Genomic DNA, 17,023 nt, shown 5'->3' on the forward strand with positions numbered 1-17,023 from the left:
CGCTCGCGTCGTCGCCCGCGTCGATGGACGCCGTGGAGGCGCTGGAGCATCGACTGCGACAGGCGGAGACGCGGGTGGCGTCGGAGCGACGATTGGTGGATGAGACGCTGGAGAAGATCGCGCGCGCGACGGAACGGTGTGATGCGGCGCGCGACGCGAGAGATGCGGCGCTGCGACGGCGCGCGTTGGTCGAGCGTGAGTACGCGGAGGCGCGACAGACGCTGGAGGAGATGGAGGCGCGACAGAGAGCGGCGGCGGCGGCGGCGGCGCGCGCGGAGCGCGAAGCGCGGGAACAGGAGAGACGAGACGACGCGTCGAGGGAGATACGCTTACGACAGATGCGAGAGGCGATCGAAAATGAAGAAAACATGCGTGCAGTGATGATTGAGCGCACGCGTGAGGCTGAGTTGGACGCGGAAATCGCGGATCTTTCCTCGAACTTGCCCGGCGGGCCGTGGCGAAGCTTGAAAGACATTCCGCGCGAATTTCTCGACGTGTGCGAACAGATCGTGCGAACGCGACGACAGTGCGAGGAGATGCGCTCGGAAATCTTACATCGAGACAGTTGATGCCGTTTCGTCGCCTCGAAAGTTCACGACGAGCGATACGACGACGTCCAGTTGGCAATCGGGAAACGTGGCACCGGACCGGTGCTTGCATTAGGACACGGCTGGCCGCCATGTCGATAGGAATCAAGATTTAGAATTGTCAATTTACATTCTTGGAAAAGGACCGAATCCTATGTGTAAACTTACAGTACGACTTGGCGTGGATCGTAAACGTTCCAACGTCAACGATACTCAAAAGAATCCTTGAATGAATGTTATAGAATACATGTACATCGATGACCAGGATGAATTGTGTGGGTTGGAGTGCACTGTACGGGAAAAAAATCTTCGATGGGCGATACTTGCACATTATTTGGTTTCACCACCCGCCCGCTGTTTATGTTGTTGTTGTTGCTGTTGCTGTTGCTGTTGCTGTTGTTGTTGGAACATCACATTCACAGCGTTGGCGTTAGCGGCGTTGGCGAACTGAGGCCAATAGTTGCTGAAGAAGTTGGCGTAGTTAAGAAATTGCTGTGGATTGGTCATCGGCGGCGGTGTCGGCGCGCCGGAGACGGTGTTCATCGCCACGAACGGACTCATCATCGCGTTCATCGGAAACATCCCAGGCTGGGCAAACATTCCCTGCTGCGGTTGCATGCCGGTCGGTATTCCAAAATATCCTTGCCGCAACTCTTGATGCAAATTGTTCTGCATCTTATCGCAAGCGACCGAAAGCACGGCTGCTATCGCGGCGCTCGACGACGTACTAGCGATAAACTCCTGACTCGCCTCGGTAGGCCACTTTTGCGCCGTACCGGAGCTCTTACCAGTCCCACCAGAGTTGTCTCGCTCTCCGCTTCCGCCGCTCGGCTGCTGAGACGTCGCCTTCCTCGGGTACGGATGCGCCGGCTTCTTCTTAGGCCGCGCCGGCGGAATCTCAAGATTGATATCCGTCGCATAGCTAGACTTGCTTCTCTTGCTCTGCGACGTCGATCGATCCGCTCCACGCTTTCGCGTGCTCCCAGAGCCCTCGCTTCCGCTCGCGACGATCTGCTCCTTTTGTAGCTTGGCGAAAAATTTCTGCGCGTGCGACCGAATTTGCACCGCACTCTTCGTCCCAATGTACTCCTCAATCCTTTTCCAAGCGCGTCCGTACTTTTTTAACGACTCTACGAACAACGCGTGCTCCTCGTCGGACCATCGCTCGCGCTTCTTCGTAATGGTGTACGGCTTGCGCGTCTTCACCGCCTTCCCCTCCGTCGTCGTCGGATCGCTCGTGGCGTCGTTCGTCGTCACCGTGGCCTCATCACCGGTATCATTACTCGATGGGGCCTCGCCTTGATCTCCCATCGCGCCCGTACGAATCGATCCGCCGACTCGAGTCGCGCGCGTGCGTCGGCTCAAAAAGCTCAAAAAGCTCCCCCTCCACGGACGCGACCTAGTGCCGACCTAGCTCCTCGGGATCCACGCACGGGCGCGATCTCCCCTCCTCCCCCCGACGACCGCGACGGGACGCCGTGACGCAGCGAAAACGTCCACGCGCGATTCCGTCCACGCGCGCCCGCCCCCGACGTCGCGCGTCCACCACCGCGCGACGCCCCGCTCGACGCCCGCGCGCGCGTCGTGCACGCGGATGAATTCCCCTCTTCGTCTCCCCGCGCCCACGCCGCGCGCCCCGACACGATCGCGCGCTCGACCGACGTCCACGACGCCACGCGCGACGTCCGTCGATTCGCACGCGCGCGCGATCGATCGCGTCGTCGCACGTCGCGCGCTGTCGAGAGGATCCACGCGCGCGCTTTTTCGAGCGCTTTTCGCGCGCGAGCCGCCTTTTCGCGCTTTTTCGCATCAACATATCCTCGAGTCACGACTCAAGAGATCTCCGACGACGGCATCGATCGGCGATCTCGACGAGATCGAGATCGCGGGTCACGTCACGAGTCGTGACCCCTCGGTGGAGTCCCCCCCCCGGCGGTGGAGGCGATTTTTCACGTGATTTTTTCACAGATTCTCGGCGAATCTCTCGCCCGATGCCGCGTGTTGTGTTCGCCGACGACGCAGATCGATTGTCGCGTCACGCACATTCTCCCGACGACGCGTCGTCGCCACCGACGCGCGGTCGCCACCGACGCGCAGTCGTCGCCAATCACGCGCGGTCGCCGATCACGCGCGGTCGCCGATGCCTCGGCCGTGGATGATGACGATGATGATGATGATGATGATGATGTACGCGGCGTGAGAAACAGCGCCATCGCGCGCATCGTGCGACGCGCGTGATCGGTCGCGTCGACGCGTCCATCGCGCGATGGACGCGTCGCCGCGCGCGGCGTGGTCGTGTCTGCGCCCGAGCGCGGTGGACGGTCGGACGGACGACGACGCGGTCGAGCTCGCCATGGCGCGACCGCGGACGCTCTCGCGCGCGGGGACGTACGGGTCGGACGTCGCGCGACGCGCGCTCGGGACGGAGGCGCACGCGCGCGCGCGACGGGACGTTTGGGCGGTGCGTGTGGTGACGCGAGCGCTGGGGAAGGGGGAGGTGGCGGCGACGGAGGCGACGTTGGATGGACTCGGGAGGGAGCTGGAGGCGTGCGCGGCGGCGGCGGTGCTCCCGCGAAGAGGCGACGCGATCGTCGCGACGCTTCGAGCGATTTCGAGGTGCGGACGGGCGTTTGAGCACGCGCTCGTTGACGTCGCGGACGGGCGGGGGGGGAGGGCGTGGGAGGAATTGATCGTGTTGGGGGACGACGAGACGCGCGCGTTGACGATGCGGAATCCAGAGGTGGCGACGGCGTATTTCGAGGCGATGGCATGCGTCTCGGGAGCGGAATTCAGCGCGTCGAGGGTGCTGCGCAAGTACGAGCTACTCGGAAATTTGGAGCGTTCATTTTTAAACGACAATCGCCCCCTCGTGCTCGGTATCATGGAGGTGTTTCAGAGTTTAGCGTCGAGCGCGTCGAGCGACGTGGCGGCGTGCGTGCAGCGAAGCAAAGCGCTTCAAAACTTCATCTCCACAGGTTTTATCACCATGTCCGAGCGGCATGACGACGACGCGAGTGATGAGACAATGACGAAACGATTTTTCGCCTTCGTACTCGCGATGTTGCGCTCGAAAAATGAGCGCTTCGGTGCGATGGCATTTAAAGGGGTCGAGGAGGCTGCGACCCCGGTTGTGTCGCGCTTGTGCCTCGCGCGAGCGGGTTTGGACGCGAACGCGCTGTACATTTATCGAGAGATCGCGCTGCAGACGGCGGAGTAATAGTTAGAATAGCTGTGTTATTAGACACTTCTTAGATACACTTGTACTCATCCGAGGTCAGCGTGACGTTTGTGTCTCTGCCAAAAATTGCAAGCGTAGCTTCGACGGAGCCGTCGTCGTTTTCGGAGACGATGAACCCCTTGAACCCCTTAAACGGACCGTCGTGAACTTCGATTCGATCGTAAGTTGCCGCGCCGACTTCACTCGAAGACGTTGGACGTAAATCATCGCCGTCGTTTTCATCTCGCTCTTGCCTTCCGGCGCGCGCGACTTCTTGTACCTCGACGCGCGCTTCATCCGCCTTGACTTGTTCGTCCGTCTTCACGACAGGTACGCACTTTCTGATCATGCGAGGAATTTGGTCGTCCATGGACAGCGGCTGATTGAGTTTCTCGTAGCTCTTCTTGCCGAAGCGTGAGCTTCCGCCCGTGGCAAAGCCTCGAACGGACCACAAGTCGTTAAACGCGTCAGTTAGCGTCTGCGTCAGCGTGCACCGAACCAAAACGTATCCGGGTTGGATCATCTCCGCCATGTCTTCTTCACCAACCATCTGACACAGCTCGAGCTCGCTCTTGCCCTCGGCGTCCTCCTCGGTGAGATAAAAATTGTCTCGCGGCACGCGCGGCACCCAGGCGACGAGCGGCTCGCGCTGCTCCCGCGTCAACTTTGTCCCATTCAGCGCCAGGATCATCTCCCTCGCCCGCTCCTCGCGATTTTCCGCCGTTTCAAGCATGAACCATCCCTCCCTTCCCGCACCGCTCTCCGACATCGCTCGCTGAACCACGAATTCGCGTCGCGCCTCGCTCGCCCCGCGCTCCTTCATCGCCTCCACCGCCCGCGTCGTCTCCACGACCGACCCTCCACCCCGTCGCCCCCCTCCCGCGTCCGCGTACCCCCGCCGCTCTCGTCGTTCCATCCGTCGTTCCTCCGCCGCGCGTCGCGCCGCGTCCTCCATCGCTCGTTCCGCCGCCGCCTCCCGCGTCCACTCCGCCCTCGGCGTCGCCCCCGCGTCCGCCCACGCGCGCGCCTTCTCCAGCAACGCCACGAGCGACGTCTTTCGCCCCGACGTCGGGAGGTCAAACGCGCGCAGTTCCTCTCGCATCTCACGCGCCGTCATGTCTTCCACCCGCGGTCGTCCGTCGTCGTCGTCGTCGTCGTCGTCGAGCGCTCGAGCTCGAGCTCGACCGCGCGGCGGCGGCGTGTTTCTCAACCGTCTCTCGCGCGCGCGCCGCCCTCGGGGCGCTCCCGCGGACGTCCACGCGCGCGCGACGGTCGCGCTCGACATCGCGCGCGTCGTCGTCGCGTCGTCGTCGCGTCGCGCGCGGCCCGAGGGCGACGCGCGGCCGTCGTGGTGGCCGGTTATATATACAACGTGTGTTATGGGTATGAAAAGAGACACACATGGGGTTCGTGTGCGTGATGTATGAAGACGCCCGCGCCACGCATCGCGCGCGACGCCCGAGACGCGCGCGCGCGCCGCGAGCGATGCCGCGCGCGGACGACGACGACGCGCGTGACGAGGCGTCGAGGCGCGTCGTCGACGCGCGCGCCCGGGGCGCGGGATCGCCGTCGAGGACGCACGGAGCGAGGCACGATTGGAGCCCGATGTACGATCGACGCGACGCCGCGCCGCGGAGCGTGAGCGCGCGGGCGACGCCGCACGGCGATCGATCGACCGTGGATGTGCGCCCGCGAGGCGACGTCGCGCCGAATCGGTTGAACTTTGACGACGACGCGGTGCGAGGGGCGTTGGATCGCTTGGCGTTTCACGGGGCGGTGACGCAGGTGGCGGACGCGTTCGGAGAGGTGATACACGACGCGACGGAGGAGGCGAGCTCGTACGTGAGTAAGGCGCAGGAGACGCTGATTAAATTTCAAGCGGCGCAGCACGCGGCGCAGTGGAATCCGATCGAGAGTGGGTTGACGATGCGGCCGACGTACGTCAAGGTGCCGGTGTCGACGATCGAACAAATCAAGTTTTGGGAGAGCGAAGACGTGCGAGCGATGAAGATGACGCACTTGCAGGAGAAACAGACGATATTGGCGGAAAATGCGGGCATGCGGGCGCTCTTGGGGGAGGAGGCGAGCGAGGTGGTGCAGGAGTTGCGGGAGACGGAGGACGGCGTGAACAGAGCGCTGCTCCTGGCGGCGGTGGAGGAGATCACAAATTTGAAGACGCGCGTATCGGTCCTCGAGGGTGAGGCGGCGAAACAGAAAGTGAGCGCGAGTGGATACGCTGGATTCTTCGGCGGTGGCGGCGCGAACAGCGTGGACCAAGCGCAGATGCAAAAGCTCACGCGGGAGTTGGCGCGTCTCGAGGAGAACAACTCGCGGATGACGTGGATGCTCGGCGAGAAAGAAAAGCAAATTAAGGAAGTACGGGCCAAGTACACCGAGAGCGCGGCGTACGCACTCCAAGAGAAGCTCCAGGAGTGCATGGAGGCGTTGGAGGTGGCATCGAATCTCCAAGGTGAGCAGTTACAATACCTCGAGCAGCACGCGTTGGCCAAGCTCGAGGCGCTGGACGATCAAATTTGTGACACTCAATTGTTGGCGGAGAGCAAGAGCGAGCATCTGGCGCAGCTTCGGGCGATTATGCGACGTTACTTCGTCGACGGCGACGAAAAAGCGGTCGAGGTTCTCACGTCTCTGAGTGGATTTTCCGCCAAGGAAGGCAAGGAGCTCGTGCAGGCACGAAATTCGCGAACCATCGGTGGTTTCTTGAGCATGGTGGCCACGAAGCTTTCTCCAGCGGTCTCCGCCGCGTCCTCGATGATAGTCGCGTGCGCACCCCCAACATCGAGCGTGGCGACCACGGACGCGGCTCTGAAGACGTTGGGCGTCGAGGATGACGACGACGAAGCCAAGAAGAGTGAGATGGATGACAAACCGACAACTCCGCCGACCGAGGACGCGAAGAAGGACGAGGGCGACGGCGTGGACAAGGAAGAAGTTTCGACGAACGACGCCCCAGCAGCGGCGCCAGCGGCGGCGCCACCACCTACGACGAAACCGACGGAGCCCGAGCGTCGTCGACCCACTCGCGCGTCGAAGAAGAAATCGACGACGTTTGCCGGTTTCGACGATCCCACGCTCCTCGAGAAGAAGCAAGCCGAGCGCGCAAAGTCGCGTCAACCCCTCCCCCAACCCAAGCTCGTCGGCAAAGCCGCCGAGCGCGAGCGCGCAAAGCGTGCGATGACGCAATCGACCGACGGATTCGCCGGTTTCGGCGACGACCCGGACGCTTCGTCGGACGACGATTAATTATTACATTCACAGACGTTGAATACGAATCGCAGTGTAGAAGACACCTAAGCGCTCTCTTTCGCCGCCTCTCCCTCGCTCTCTTTCGCCGCCTCTCCCTCGCCCTCACCAGTCCCCTCCGTCTCCTCCTCCCCCCCCGTCATCGGTCCGTAATACTCCGGATCGAGCAACATGCAGTCCCGCAGCGCGCTCGTCGTCTCGAAACACGTCTCCACGAAATCCTCCCCACGCGCCTTCGCCTCGTCCACGCACGCCTCCCACCGCACGAACGCGTCTCGACACGACCCACCCTTCATGTATTTACAGAATCCGCACTCGCTCTCCTCCTCCGCGTCGCTCGTCGTCGTCGTCGTCGTCGTCGTCGTCGTCGTCGTCGTCGTCTCGTCTTTGCCCTCGCCCGCGACCGTCGCGCCGTCTTCCCCGTCCACCGCCTCGCCCGCGCGCGCCGCCATCGCGCGCGTCGAGCAAAGCGTCGCGAGCGCCCGCGCGCCGTCCGCGACCGCGCGCGCGCGTCGGTCGATGCGGGCGATCGCGCGCGCGATGGCCCACGGGCGTCATTCGATCGCGCCATGCCGAGCGACGCCCACGCCGCGCTCGCCGCGCTGGACCCGAACGCGGCGCCCGCGGACGTCGTCGCCGCGCTCGACGCGCTCGCGGCGTCGATCGAGCGCGCGACGAACGAGGACGTGAACGCGCTGGCGGAGGAGACGCGACGGCGGATCGATGAATTTCTGGACGCGCGAGAGAATTCGAACGACGCCGTCGACGCGGCGCTGTGCGCGACGAGCGAACGCGTGGGGACGCGACGGATGGAGTTCTTGTCGGCGGCGCTGACGTGGACGTCAGGGATGGCGACGACGAGCGCGTCGGGGCGTGCGCGGCGCGTCGCGTGCGCGGCGACGGGCGCGTTGATTCGAGAGGCGACGATCGTGAGCGCGGTGAAAGGGAACGCGCAGCGGGTGGTGAAGGCGGTGCGGGAGGCGTGGGCGAGTGCGCGCGCGGCGATGGAGGTCCTGAGCGAGGGCGCGTGTGATTCGAGTTCGGACGAGGGGACGCGCGTGGCGAGGGTGAAGGCGACGGAGCGGGCGATCCTGACGCTCGCGGGCGAGGGGTGGGGATCGGGCGTGGTTAAACCGGGACATAAGACGTTAAACCTGGAAGACATGATGGTAGACGCCGTGGGGTTGTGTGAGAGGCTTCAAGAGGCGTTGAAGGAGTTGAGTGAGGGAGCGAACCCGGCGCGTCCGCTCGCGCTCGTGCTCGTCGGCGCGCTCGGGAATCTGAGCGTGAAGAAGGCTGAGCTCGCGGTCGGGTGCACGCCCGCGATCGTGTCCTACGCCAAGGCGCACGTCGCGCGTGAGAAGGCTGAGATCGAGGCGAATCAGCGATCGGCATCGTCCACGGCGAGTGTTAGTAAAGAATTGAAGAATGTCTTGCTCGACGTGTTGCGAAACGGTCCGAGGCAGGCGGTCGAGGGTGGGATGATGAATGAAATCTCCACAATTTGCCGCGAACTCGGCGGGGGGGAGGCGGTGGATAGCGCGCTTCGTCACCGCGAGCGCACGGCGCAGGCGGGTGGCGCGGAGCGGTCGAGCTTTTTGACCCCCGCCGGCGGTTTCAAGCGAGCCCGTCTGCGCGAGCGCGAGCAAGTCGTTCCGCCTCCTCCGCCGCCGATCGTCATCGCTCCCATGACCGAGCCGGGGATCTTGCATCAGATTTTAGCCACGCTCGCAGCTTTGGTGGCGAGCAATAATCGTCCGACGCTGGATGCCTTTGTCACGCAACTCGCGCCGCCGGCGCTCGCGGATGCCATTCTCGCTAACCTACAGCACCTGCCTCCGGCGAGTCAGTACTATCTCGCCGGTCGCGGCGCGAACGCGCCCAGAGGGCCTCCACCGCCGCCGCCAATCTCCACCATGGTCACCGTGCCGGAACCTCCGGAGGAACCTGCCGAGCCGCTGTCACTCGTGGTCAAGGTTCATGCGCTCGACGCCGAAGTCGCCGAGGCGTTTAGACTGGAGGCTATTCAGCGTATGCTCGCCGTGGGGAGCGTCGCCGAGGATTTCGGTGGCGCTGAGAAGATGGCGCTCGCCGGTCCACTCCGCAGCTCACTTCTAGCTCGACTCGCCGCGTCCGGAGCTGCTAAGTCGTCGGGGGCGAGTTTAGAAGAGGAGACGATGGCCATCGCCTCCGCGCTCCTATTCACCGCCGACGGTGGTGGCGTGTACGAGACTGAAGGGGTTAACATGCTCATGAAGTGGTTGACGACGCTGTACGCGCAAGAGATCGCTTTCGAGTTCAGCTACGTGCCGTACGATCAAGCGATTTCGGCCGCCATCGAGTGTCTGACTCGTGGTGTGGCGGGCGCGACGTCCACTACGGCCATGGCGAGCGGGGCGAAGAAGCCACTATCACAGTTATTGTGCGACGTTCCGTCGCTCCCGGGCGCGGTCTGGCACGCGATTCGAGTGATGTGTAGATTAGAGGAAGGCGACGACAAGTTCCCGAGGACGGATGAAACGACGGTGCTCGTGCTCAGTGTGCTCCAAGACATCATTTTGGAACGCCCGCCGGCTCGAGATGACGCCTTGGAGGTGTGTTTGGCGTGCGCGATGCACGAGGACGAATCGGTGAGAGGTAGGGCGATTCGTCTCATCGCGAACCGTTTGTATCCAGTCAAGTATCTCACCGAACGCATCGAGGCATACGCCACGGCTGGTCTTGAGCGCGGTCGGGAGTCGGGCGAGCGCGCGCTCGAAGAAGCTCTCGAGAACATTCAACGCGAAAAAGATGCGAAAGAGGCCAAGGAGCAAGAGAAGGAAAACGAAACGGAAGAGAAAATGGAGCTGGATGAAGAAACGCAAGCTGTGGGTGAAAAGGAAGAGCAAGAGGAGGAGAAGATTGATCACCTTGCGAGGGCGTGCGACGTCGCCGTTGGGCCGATGTTGCTGTACTGCGCTCTCTGCGCCAGAAATCTCAAACTGCTGAATGGATTGTTCAAGGCGTACGCTTCGCTCAAGTCTGAGCTGCAAGGTGCCATGCACCGTCACGTGAACGAGTTAGTGCGCGCCTGTGGGCCCAACTGTCTGGAGTTGTGCGACATCATAGCTGCTCCTCCGGAGGGCTCGCTCACACTGGCGGTCGAGTGTCTCAACACACTCGCCTCCATTGCGGGAGTCCCGGCGCCGCCAGCGCTTCTCAACGCCGCAGAATCACTCAGCGAGTCTCGCGGTGGCGATGTCAAGTATCTCGCACCGCTCGTATGCTCGTTCGACGAAGAGCGCGTGCGCAACTTGCTCCCACAGTTTATGCACGCGTCAAGTGACGTCTTTGCTTCGGTTTTGGACACCATCCTTTCCGTTCCGGAGGAAGAAGCGCTGCTCAGTCCGGTCGAATTATTCATTGCCGTGCACGAGGTCCAGGTCGGTCAAGACGGTGTCACGCTCAAGCAGCTCGTTGACGCGTGCACGGTGTGTTTTGATCGCCCCGACGTGTTCACGCCGCAAGTGCTCGCCACGGCGCTCCAGCAGATGGTGGAGTTCACACCGCTGCCGCTGCTCTTCATGCGCACCGTCATCCAGGCCGAGACGATCGCACCACAGCTTAAGGAGTTCACCCTCGGCCTGCTGCGCACGCTCATGAATCGCCAAGTGTGGAAGATGGACCAAAAGATTTGGGAAGGCTTCCTTCGATGTTTGAAGCGCGCCGCGCCGCAATCCTTCCCGCTCATGATTGAGCTCCCAGCGCCCGTGTTCGGCGAGGTCATGGAAAAATTCCCCGCCCTCGTGCCCAGTCTCAAGTCTCTCGCGAGCAAGACCCAGGTTCCCAAGGCTATCTCCGCCCTCCTGAGCGAGCTCTAGAACGATTGGTTGTAGTCTGACGAAGAGACCAACCCTAAGTCGAATTCTCACTTCTCGCCTCGCGCGCCCGCTCGACATGGCGTCCGCGGCCGACCGATTGAACATATCCTCCCAGCTCGAACACCTTCAGAGTCGACACGTCGGCACCGGACACGCCGACGCGACGCGACACGAGTGGGCGGTGAACATTCATCGAGACTCGTACGCGTCCTACGTCGGACATCACGCGATGGCGTCGTACTTCGCCGTCGCGAACGGTGAGAGCGTGGGTCGGACGAAGTATGAGTTCACGCAGAAGATGTTACTTCCGTGTGGACTCCCGCCGGAGCTCGAGGAGGAGTAGGGGGGGTGCGGGCGAACGCGGATCGCGAGCGGAGGAGACATAAGTTTACGCGGCGCGCGGTGTATTGTAATAGAGATGTTTGGATTAGGCGCGGTGTGATGGTAAAACCGTTAAATTCATATTGCATTCGACGCGTTTTGCTCGATGACGAAAAAGGGAGATGTTGATCGCGCTCAGTACGCCGGCTGGAAAGACGTCGCGGGCGCCGTCGCGGGCGCGGCTGGCGGCGCGTAGGACGTCGGTCGGAAGCTCGCCGTGGACGGTTGGAACTTGGAGACGGGAGGTTGCAGCGGTACGTGTCGCTGGCGCTTGCAGCAGAGAAGGACGACGTTCAAGATGAGACTCGCCATGGCAAAGACGAACGCAACGGCGGCGAGGGCGATGGAACGCTTGTCAGCCGCGTCGTCGTTCTCCTTGTGGCCCGCGCTCTCCTCGGTCAGCTTTGCGACACTAGCCTCGAGTTGGGCGATATCCTTGGTCACGAGTCCGAGCGCATAATCGACGTACGCTTGGCGTCGTTTGCTGAAAGTTCTCGGATTGTTCATCGTGTTGGCGGTATCCGTGCTCGTGCCATCAGCTTCGAGGAATTGCCACGCAGTACCCGACGTCATGGTGGCAGCTAAGAAGCTTCTGGCCGAGGTAACGACCGAGGATGGGAGCGGCTCGAACATGAAGTCCCTCGTTTTCTTCTGCACTTCATCACTCAGAATGAACTCGGCGAAAGCGCGCGCGAGCATCTCGGTATCCGCATCGGAATAGGTCTTTTTGAGGTGGATGTAAGTGAATAGAGTGATGGGCCACGCCTTGTCGCCGGCTTTATGGTGGAGATTGATTCCAGACCAGTCTCCGGCATAGTCCGTCGAGGACGAGCCCGTCACTTTCGGGTAAGTCACAGTTTCGGCAGCCTTCGTGATGTCGGCGGTGATGCGACCGGCGGGGTTACCCGTCTTGGTCACGACCCACTGGCCGTCAGCGTTCTGCATCGCGATTTCCGAGAGGTCATCCTTGTGGCCGTGACCTGAGTCGATGTAACCGAGAGAATACGGAGTCTCGCCAATCTTGATGCGCATGGTATCAGAACCGGTGACGGCGTAGGCGACGTCGTACACCGAAGAGTGCGCCTGTACAGTAGTGGTACTGGGAAAAGAGCTCGCGGAGTACGGAGCCGGCCAGCCCGTCGGGCACGCGGTCGTAGACACTTCGTTCATGTAACCCTTGACGCCGTGCGTCGAGGACGAGCCGTTGCTTCGGTACACGAGCTTGATCTTTTCCGCCGGCAGAGTCAAGTCGGGGTTATCCGCTTGAATATCCCCGTGATTCCACGTCGTGATTTCACCTTTATAAATCTTAATGATCGTACAGGCAGAGAGCTTGAGAGCGCCGGTGGCGATGCCCGGAACGTTGTGGAACAACGACACGCCGCCGATTTGGAAAGGGATTTGGTAGATTTCTTTACCCGACGCTCCCGGCGCGAGGCCGTAATCGGTGCTCGCGAAATCAGCGGTATCGGCAAAGTTGTCCGTGATATCGTTCTCACCGACCCCAGAGCCGACCGATCGATACGTCATTCGCACGTCCGACTTCGAGCGCTCCTCCAGCAGATCCATCGCCCACCAGAACAGCTTCGACGGGTTCGTCGTGCCCGATCCGTGGAGCTGAAACCGTTCGAGCCCCGTCGACGTGTACTGCTTGGACTCCGCCGCGAGAGCGCCCGAGGTCATGACGCCCGCGAGCGTCGCGAGGGCGAGTCCCCTCATCGCCCGCCGCCGCATCGAGTGCGTCGTCGTCGTCCTCGTCGTCGTCGTCTTCTCCATCGTCATCGTCTCTTCGTCTCGTCCCGCGTCGTCGTCGGTCGCGTCTCGATGCGCGTGATGTCAGTCTCACCGGTGCACGCGGCGCTGATATCTCCCCGCGACGGCGTCGTCGTCGCCACGATCGATGATCGTCGCGATCGCGCCGCCGCCGCCGCCGTCGCCGTCGCGGGCGATCGACGGGATCGCACATAGCGTTCCCGGCGCGTTGACTACGACGCGCGCGTGGACGTAAAACACATGACGTCACGCCCGCCGTCGCCGTCGCGGGCGATTCGACGGGATCACACACGGCGTTCCCGGAGCGTTGACTACGAGACGCACGCGCGCGCGAGGTGCGGTGCCCTAAACCCTACGACCCACACCGCGCCCCCGCGTTGCCCCCACATGTGTCTCGAGTCTCGAGTCATCACTCGCCGAACGGTTTCCGCCCTCGACGCGCCCGCACCGTCGCCCTCGCGGGTCGACGCCTCACCGCGCCGCGCCCGCGCGCGCGATGCCGTCCGCGGCGACGGCGGCGTTGGCCGCGAGCTCGCCCGCGCGCGCGTTCGCGATCGCCCTCGCGAGCGGGGTCGCGCACGCGTGCGCGGGACCCGATCACGTCGCCGCGGTCGTCGCGCTCGCGGCGCGGACGCGACGACGGGCGATCGCAGACGGTGACGACGGTGGCGCGGTGGGCGTGGCGCGACGGTGCGCGATCGAGGGCGCGCGATGGGGGGTGGGACACGCGATGGGGCTGGGTGGGGTCACCGGGGTGTTTTACGCGCTCGGACGGGCGATGGACGTGGAGACGGCGGCGTTGGCGAGCGATTACGTCGTCGGCGGGGCGATGTGCGCGTTGGGCGTCGCGAGCGCGTCCGGGGGGTGGAAGATGGTTATGAAACGGCGAAAGGAGCGCGAACACGTCGAGGACGGCGAGGTGGAGGGCGCTGGGGAGGTTGAGACGCACGCGCGAGACGGGGATGAGACGTCCGTGCGAGTGGCGGCTGGGAGCGAGGCGCACGAGGAGGCGCACGCGCTCGGTGTGTCGCACGTGCACGTGCGAGAGGTTGACGTTGAGAGTGATGACGTCGTGCTCGAGCGCGCGTCGCTGTGGAAGCGCGTTCGACGTTTTGGGAGAGATAAGACGGCGCCGGCGTACGCGGTTGGATTCTTGCACGGCGTGTCGGGATTATCGGGGGTGATTTACGTTCTTCCGGCGGTTTTTCTCACCGACGAGACGCGCGTGTCGCTCTACTTGTTCGGTTTCTTCGTCTCGAGCGTCATAGCCATGACGTTGTTCGCGGCGGTGCTCGGAGCGCTTCCGCACAGCGTGAAGATGGCGATTTGGATGTCCCTCGTCGGCGGCGCGCTCGTCTTCGGAGTCGGGCTAATGTGGATCATACTCACGGCGCAGGGTAAGCTCGATTTGTGAGTTGCTAACCTACCTGTCCCTTATAATAATACAATTGTTGTAGTACGTTGTTCATCGATTGAGTTGCCGAAATCGCGCGTTGAAGCCAGAATACGAGACGTTCGACGAGGTTCGGCGATGCTCCTTGGGCGCCGTCATTCGGACCCCACTCGGCGTTTGTCCGGTCATTGCGGCGAGTCTCGTGATGCATAAATCGCGACATCGCTCCAACGTCGACCTAGACGTTGACTTGTCGATGTCCGTTCGAACTTGAAGCACGGTTGCGACGGCATCCAAGCCGGCGTCAGGCCAATTCGAGAGAAGTCGACCATACTCACTCACAAAGTCATCGGCTGTTTCTGCGCAGATGAGGCCGCGAAGGTTGTTCAGTCTCGCAATTCTCCCGAGCGCCTTATTCCGTGACATTCGTAGCGCCATGGATTCCATGAGCGCCCGTTCGTCTTCCTCGAGTCTCGCCACGGTGTGTGAAGCGACAGTCGTCGCCTGCTTCGTGAAGAGAATGAACAAAAGTTCAATAAGCTGTTCGAACAGGGTTTCCGTAACCGATTCCGCGACTTCGGGTGATAGCCACGTTTCGGTATCGTCCAAGTAATCCTCCACCGTCGCGAGAAACGTCGTCATCGACTCGCCGGTTGCCCACAGACTGTCCGCGCCTCCTCGATAAAACGTGTTCATGACTTCGTTCAAGCCTGGATCGTCTAGCACTCGACGCGAGATCATTCTCCGAGCCTCGGCGTGAACGGTGTTGAATACCTTGGTGACGTGTTCGAACTCATCGGACATGACGTTATCTTTACCGCCCAGCGCTTCCGAAATCATCTTCAACACGCGAGCGCTCAGCGTCTGGCAGCGCCTCGAGTCGTTCACGCCAGCCACGATCGTCTCGAATGGAACCTCTCGGTGTTCGTGAAACGCAGGGCCGTGTGCTCCTCTCGATGGCGTCCTCGCTGGAACCGGCGCGATTTTCACTCCCAAGCGCTCGGCGACGGTTGCCGCGTACTTGACAATCAAATTGCCCGTCACTCTGCCGCACTGCCTCACAAACACATGCGACTGCGTCTCGGTGGCGACGCTCATTTGCTCCGTGATGAGACGAAAAAACTCCAAATCGCTGGACGTCCAAAGCTTACCATGGCCGTCCGGTTTCGGTGGCCTGCTCTTCGCGACTTGGTAGAGATTCGCCGTCCATTCGGTGACCGTCGAGCGCATGCGCTCGCAGTACGTGTCAATCAACGTCGACAAGCCGACGGGAAACGGAAGCGGCGGACTCGTGGACTCGGTATTATCCTCATCGTTCTCAAATGACTCGTTCGGTCGCTCATCCGTGGTCTCAATGTCCAAACCGAGCGACTGAATGGCGACGAAGTAGTGCTCTGACCATTTCACCGCAGCCACCATGTCGCCGTTCGACGTGTTCGGACTTTCACTCAGCCTGACGAGCAAATCGCACACTCCGGCGTGAAACGTGGGTGCTACGACGATTTCAAACACGCGCCACTCAGGCGGAAATGCAGGAATGGTGTAATCGTACATCTCGGCAAGCGACACGAGACTCTCATCAAGCGCTTCCAAAACTTGTTCGATGCTCTGTTTGTCGTCGAGACCGCTGAAACCTTCGGCGATGAGAGCTAGCTTGGCCTCGACCGCGTTCGATACCTCGGCGAACACTCTCGTCTTCCATCTCTTTGGCTCCGGCGGCGGCGCGTTCGTCGCTCTGTTCGTCACCGGATCAAACTCTGGCTCGAACGTCTCTGCGTCTCGCTCAAATTCAGCGTCGAGCACCTCCTGCTCCGCGACGACGCGAAGGGCACGAACTAACCCCTCAGCACCGGACTCCCCGGTGAGAATACCCTGACGTACGCCGTTCCAGAGCGTCGCCTCGAACGTCGCCCGCGCCTGGTCCACGCGCTCGAACTCCTCGTCGTCGAACACGCCTCTCGCGCGCCCCCCCGTGCGCTCTAGCGCCATCCGCACCGTCCGCAGATCCATCTCCAGCGTCGTCAGCGTCATCCAAGCCTCGTACAGCGTCGTCTCATCCCGCTCCAACGTCGCGATCGCCGCCTCCGCTCGCTCCGCCGGTTCGCTCGCCTCTCGCGCCTCGCGCACTATTCGCTCCGTCGCGCTCATCCCATCCCCCCTCCCACCGTCGCGTCCTCTCGAGCTCCCGAGCGCCGCCTCCAGTTCTCCAAGCGTCGCTCGCGCGGTCGACGTCGTCTCTCCGAGCGCGCGCGCGGCGGCGGTGCCGTCGTCGATTATTTTCAACCGCTCGCGCACCGCCTCCATCCCCATCGCGCGCGCCGTCGTCGTCGACATCGCGCGATGCGCGCGCGGGCGTCCTCCCGCGCGCGTTCGCGCCCGCGCCCTGCGCCTCGGTCGAGCCCCGCGTCGCGCGCTGTCGCCGCGGGGCGTCGATGACGCCGTCGTGCGCCATCGAGCCGTTCGAGCCTGGCGCATCCGCACACGCGCGCGCGCGCGTCGGCGTCCATCGATCGCGCTTCGGTGGCGTCGGGACGGTGCGCACGCGCTT

The 17,023-nt window shown here is 62.6% G+C and overlaps 11 protein-coding genes across 11 annotated transcripts; 6 read left to right on the forward strand and 5 right to left on the reverse strand.

Moving 5' to 3' along the window:
- Nucleotides 1–23: 23 nt before the first annotated feature.
- On the forward strand, nt 24–569 carry OT_ostta06g02330 (unnamed product; the record flags this gene model as incomplete). The annotated part of the gene is made up of 1 exon (XM_003079817.1): nt 24–569. One exon carries the CDS (start codon nt 24–26, stop codon nt 567–569), a length of 546 nt encoding a protein of 181 aa, XP_003079865.1.
- A 348-nt stretch (nt 570–917) lies between these two features.
- Nucleotides 918–1,898, reverse strand: OT_ostta06g02340 (Myb domain, plants; the record flags this gene model as incomplete). Its single annotated transcript, XM_003079818.2, has 1 exon — nt 918–1,898. One exon carries the CDS (start codon nt 1,896–1,898, stop codon nt 918–920), a length of 981 nt encoding a protein of 326 aa, XP_003079866.2.
- Nucleotides 1,899–2,940: 1,042 nt separating this feature from the next.
- OT_ostta06g02350 (unnamed product) lies at nt 2,941–3,804 on the forward strand (the record flags this gene model as incomplete). Its single annotated transcript, XM_003079821.1, has 1 exon — nt 2,941–3,804. One exon carries the CDS (start codon nt 2,941–2,943, stop codon nt 3,802–3,804), a length of 864 nt encoding a protein of 287 aa, XP_003079869.1.
- Nucleotides 3,805–3,835: 31 nt separating this feature from the next.
- OT_ostta06g02360 (Transcription antitermination protein NusG,N-terminal domain) lies at nt 3,836–5,089 on the reverse strand (the record flags this gene model as incomplete). Its single annotated transcript, XM_003079822.1, has 1 exon — nt 3,836–5,089. One exon carries the CDS (start codon nt 5,087–5,089, stop codon nt 3,836–3,838), a length of 1,254 nt encoding a protein of 417 aa, XP_003079870.1.
- Nucleotides 5,090–5,289: 200 nt separating this feature from the next.
- Nucleotides 5,290–7,068, forward strand: OT_ostta06g02370 (unnamed product; the record flags this gene model as incomplete). Its single annotated transcript, XM_003079823.2, has 1 exon — nt 5,290–7,068. The coding sequence occupies one exon, from the start codon at nt 5,290–5,292 to the stop codon at nt 7,066–7,068; it is 1,779 nt and encodes a 592-aa protein (XP_003079871.2).
- Nucleotides 7,069–7,115: 47 nt separating this feature from the next.
- On the reverse strand, nt 7,116–7,520 carry OT_ostta06g02380 (GCK; the record flags this gene model as incomplete). Its single annotated transcript, XM_003079824.2, has 1 exon — nt 7,116–7,520. One exon carries the CDS (start codon nt 7,518–7,520, stop codon nt 7,116–7,118), a length of 405 nt encoding a protein of 134 aa, XP_003079872.2.
- Nucleotides 7,521–7,637: 117 nt separating this feature from the next.
- Nucleotides 7,638–10,928, forward strand: OT_ostta06g02390 (Symplekin C-terminal; the record flags this gene model as incomplete). The annotated part of the gene is made up of 1 exon (XM_003079825.2): nt 7,638–10,928. One exon carries the CDS (start codon nt 7,638–7,640, stop codon nt 10,926–10,928), a length of 3,291 nt encoding a protein of 1,096 aa, XP_003079873.2.
- A 76-nt stretch (nt 10,929–11,004) lies between these two features.
- On the forward strand, nt 11,005–11,271 carry OT_ostta06g02400 (Splicing factor 3B, subunit 5; the record flags this gene model as incomplete). The annotated part of the gene is made up of 1 exon (XM_022984028.1): nt 11,005–11,271. One exon carries the CDS (start codon nt 11,005–11,007, stop codon nt 11,269–11,271), a length of 267 nt encoding a protein of 88 aa, XP_022839228.1.
- Nucleotides 11,272–11,444: 173 nt separating this feature from the next.
- OT_ostta06g02410 (PBP domain) lies at nt 11,445–13,085 on the reverse strand (the record flags this gene model as incomplete). Its single annotated transcript, XM_003079826.2, has 1 exon — nt 11,445–13,085. The coding sequence occupies one exon, from the start codon at nt 13,083–13,085 to the stop codon at nt 11,445–11,447; it is 1,641 nt and encodes a 546-aa protein (XP_003079874.2).
- A 493-nt stretch (nt 13,086–13,578) lies between these two features.
- Nucleotides 13,579–14,496, forward strand: OT_ostta06g02420 (unnamed product; the record flags this gene model as incomplete). The annotated part of the gene is made up of 1 exon (XM_003079827.1): nt 13,579–14,496. The coding sequence occupies one exon, from the start codon at nt 13,579–13,581 to the stop codon at nt 14,494–14,496; it is 918 nt and encodes a 305-aa protein (XP_003079875.1).
- A 51-nt stretch (nt 14,497–14,547) lies between these two features.
- Nucleotides 14,548–16,809, reverse strand: OT_ostta06g02430 (Exocyst complex component Sec6; the record flags this gene model as incomplete). The annotated part of the gene is made up of 1 exon (XM_003079828.2): nt 14,548–16,809. The coding sequence occupies one exon, from the start codon at nt 16,807–16,809 to the stop codon at nt 14,548–14,550; it is 2,262 nt and encodes a 753-aa protein (XP_003079876.2).
- Between the last annotated feature and the right edge of the window lie 214 nt (nt 16,810–17,023).

This window comes from Ostreococcus tauri (genome assembly GCF_000214015.3).
Source record: "Ostreococcus tauri WGS project CAID00000000 data, contig chromosome 06, whole genome shotgun sequence".
NCBI lineage: Eukaryota > Viridiplantae > Chlorophyta > Mamiellophyceae > Mamiellales > Bathycoccaceae > Ostreococcus > Ostreococcus tauri.